The sequence below is a fragment of the Ipomoea triloba genome, chromosome 5, assembly GCF_003576645.1.
Source record: "Ipomoea triloba cultivar NCNSP0323 chromosome 5, ASM357664v1".
In the NCBI taxonomy this organism is placed as follows: Eukaryota; Viridiplantae; Streptophyta; class Magnoliopsida; order Solanales; family Convolvulaceae; genus Ipomoea; species Ipomoea triloba.
The window spans coordinates 28,182,127-28,186,132 of NC_044920.1; the positions used below are offsets into that span (position 1 = coordinate 28,182,127).

Below are 4,006 nucleotides of genomic sequence, written 5' to 3' on the forward strand. Positions count from 1 at the left end.
ACTCGTATTAATATTTTTTGAATCTTAGTTGTTTATTGATGTACTTACAATATTGATAAATTGCACATTATAATGGAAATGAACCTCTAATGTTATAATAATGAGCATATTTTACATTCATCAATATCATGATGTTGTTGCATTATCATTGTAAAGATTAACATTGAATATTGTAAAAATAAATTACAAATATTGTGAAAATGAACCTGCAGCGTTTCATTAACGAATCTATTTGACATCTATCATTAATTATAACGTAGCTACATCACAATTGTGAGAATGAACATGTCATATTTTGAAAATAAACTTATATAGTATTGTAAAAATGAACTTGTTGGGTTTGTTTAATGAACTTATTTAATATTTATGTATAATGATATACTTGTATTAGTTTTGTAAAAATAAACTTACTGTATTTTTAAAATGAATCAGTAGTGTATTGAAAAAGAATCTAATAATATAGTGAAAATATCATTATAGTGTCATTTAAAAGATTTTAATTAGAATTTTAAATAGTATATTTTTTTATATAATTTTATTTGCATAATTAAATTGAAGAAAAAAATAAACTTAAGGAGAAAAAATTTAATTTGGTTCACCTTGTAAAGTGACCACGTATTATTCAGGTCAACAATGATCTTTGTGTGCAGAAGTATAACATTTTATCTTGATTTATGGGTGATGGTTTTATCAAAATCGGGTCCAAGCCCAAAGCCCAAGCAACATACGCGCGCGCACGATAAAACCGGGTCCAAGCCCAAAGCCCAAGCAACATTCGCACGCGCACATGTGAGTTGGCTCGTTGCGCTACGTAACCACGTACTCACCCTGCACCACCACCCTGCACGCGCGCACATACATTGCACCCTCCTTCCCCGTCACACCATGCAACATGGGGCGCCGAGGGGCGCCAACAACATGGGGAGTCGTCCACGTGGACGCTTCCAGATCCCGCTTTGACTCCTTGTGCCACGTGACCCACATACTCACCCTGCACGTGCGCGCGCGCACCACGGGGGGGGGGGGTGTCATTCACGTGGACGCTTCCAGATCCCGCTTTGACTCCTTGCGCCACGTGACCCACATACTCACCCTGTACGTGCTCGCACACATCGCACCCCCCTCCCCGTCGCACCATGCGACATGGGGGTGCCGAGGGGCGCCAGCGACATGGGGGCACCAAGGGCCCAGGCCAACGTTCCCGCCAGCAGTCGACCGCCCACCCGGCGGCACCCCCTCCAATCGTGTCTCTCCGCCCGTCTCTATCATACCCCGACCCAACAACGCAACCCCAATAAGTCTTAGCCCATACCCAATATCCCTCATCAACGGGTTCATGGAATTTACTCCCTCCGTCCCATTTTACATGTCCTATTTACTATTCATTGGTCAAACCAACTCTTTCTTCATTGCTTATTTTCTTTAGTAATTTTTTATTATTTTTAAATTTAATTTTTTGTGTTTAATAGTACTTTTGATGTAGTTTCTAAATATATAAATTTTATATATTAATACTAAACTTAATATTATGAAAAATTGGATTAAAAATAACTTCAGTCAAACCTCGTTAAACGAACCAGACAACCAAAATGGGACGGAGGGAGTAATATATAGTCCAATAAAAAGAAAATTTGGGTTTAAAGTTTAAAAATAAAAAGGAAAATGAAAAGAAAAAGATAAGATCAAATAAAAGATACATATTTTAATCAAAACCCCTAGTGGGTTGACCTCGTGGGTTTGCATTCAAGAATTTTCCACAATTTATCAGTCGTCAATGGCGATGGTGACCGGTTCAGATCGACGTACAAGTAATCTCTTGCAGATATATATTTTGTCATTGCGATTTACCCAACAGAAAAGCCTTCTTTCTTTCTTTCTGTCTCTCTCTCACAGTCCTTTCACTTTCTCTCTCTTTCATCCGCCATGGGAAGAATCACAGCTATCATGGGAGCCATTAAAGACAAAGCTTCCCAATCCAAAGCCGCCTTGCTTTCTAACCCCACAACCACCTCTCTCAACCTCGCCGTCCTACGCGCCACCACACACTCCCCCTCCGCCCCGCCCGACCTCTCCGCTCTCCTCTCCCTCGGCAACAGCTCACGCGCCACCGCCTCCGCCCTCATCTCCGCCCTCATGGACCGCCTCCACCGCACCGGCGACTCCACCGTCGCCCTCAAGTGCCTCCTCACCATCCACCACGTCATCACCCGCGGCCCCTTCATCCTCCAGGACCAGCTCTCCATCTTCCCCGCCTCCGGCGGCCGCAACTACCTCAAACTCTCCGCCTTCCGCGACGGCGCGTCCGCCGCCACGCTCACGCTCTCCGCCTGGGTCAGATTCTACGCGCGCTACCTCGAAACGCTCCTCTTCGCCTCCAGAATCCTCGGCTACTTCGTCTCCGCGTCCTCAACTGCCCCCGAGAATCTCGGCCGCGACGAGAGAATCTCGGCGTTTTTGAACCACGATTTGATCAGAGACGTCGACTCGCTCGTCGTACTCATCGAAGAAACCTGCAAAGCTCCCGATTCCTTCCTCTTAGAAAGCAACAAATTAATCCACGAAATCATGCGTTTGTTATCCGATGATAACTTCTCTATCCTCGACGAAACCTTATCGCGACTCACTGAGTTGAAACAGCGGATGGATTGTCTGAGTTTCGGTGACTCGGTCGAGTTGGCATTGGCGCTCAGGAGATTGGAGGATTGCACAGAGAGATTATCAGTTTTGTTCACCGAGCAGAAATCCTCCATTGAAAATTCATCGAGTTTAGCGATTGAATTGAGAGAGAAAATTGAGACGTCTACTAGGGTTTGTAAAGAGAGAAGGTTACTGAGTTTTAGCAGAAAATGTGAGTCGGCTCGGTTCCCAGCCCGAGTCGCAAATTTTGAACACATGGTACGGATTTCATCGGATAAATATATAATCGATAATAATGTTTTATAATAATAATAATTATTATAATTAGTATTGTAATTGTAATTATTTCTTTATTTGAGTGATATTTTTTTCTGAGCAAACTTTTGATTATATTTCACAGCTAATTAATGCTGAAAACTATGCCCACAACAACGTTAAAAATGTCAAAATGGTCGTGTAAATCTCATGCATTTTCATTTGCAATTTTTCTAGTTTCGGTCATAAAGCATGCATAAATTAATATCTTTTATTACAAAATTAATATCTTTTGTTGTGTGAAAAATCAAAATAATGTGATGTGGATAGACTTAAAGAAATATCCCCACCGAGCAGGTGGCTTTAATGTTATCTTATCTAGTGCCGTCAATTAATATTGAAAATTTTTCTGTACAATTATTGTGTATACTACATAGAGTTTTTGATTTTTTTTATTAAAAAAATTAATTTTTTTCATAAGGAGGTGTGAATTGAATACTGCAAGCTTGATGGATCCCAAGGATGTCTTCATTTAACATTTCAAAAACTTCATTTACCTGTTGGTTGATCACTTTCATCCCACAATCATGAGTTAAGGTATGTTTAGCCAAATAGTCAGACACTAAATTTTGTCCCCTGACGACATGGACAGTGCAAACCTGCCAATATTTCATATTAAAAAGATTAATATTAACTTATATATCCATAAGACCATAAATATTACGTAGTATATTGTATTGATATATATATCATCTTTGCTTATGATGAAGTAACGAGAGACAAAAGGATTGTTAAAAGAGATTGGAATTAACATAATAGTGTCATATATCTCTAACTCAAAAACGTATCTGATGATTTTTAATGTTTCGGACCCACTATAAAATCAGGTTGATATCGGGTAAATGGGTAATAGGTTCGAAAAGTGTATTGGATTAATAGGGCGCAAGAGTCTTGAAATAATACAAATAGGCTGCTAAACAAAGAAAATGAATTTGGTCCAAGGGGCCGGGTCAAACTACTATACCAAGCCCAACCATCAGGGGTGAACTACCATTGTTAACTAGCGGACCTCATAGACAACTGATGTGCTACGCCGTTGATTAAGGGAGAAGTC

The 4,006-nt window shown here is 40.4% G+C and overlaps 1 protein-coding gene across 1 annotated transcript; it reads left to right on the forward strand.

Moving 5' to 3' along the window:
* Positions 1 to 1,820: 1,820 nt before the first annotated feature.
* On the forward strand, positions 1,821 to 3,017 carry LOC116019078 (putative clathrin assembly protein At4g40080). The gene has a single exon (XM_031259163.1). The coding sequence runs from the start codon at positions 1,924 to 1,926 to the stop codon at positions 2,941 to 2,943; it is 1,020 nt and encodes a 339-aa protein (XP_031115023.1). The 5' UTR covers positions 1,821 to 1,923; the 3' UTR covers positions 2,944 to 3,017.
* The last annotated feature ends 989 nt before the right edge of the window (positions 3,018 to 4,006 follow it).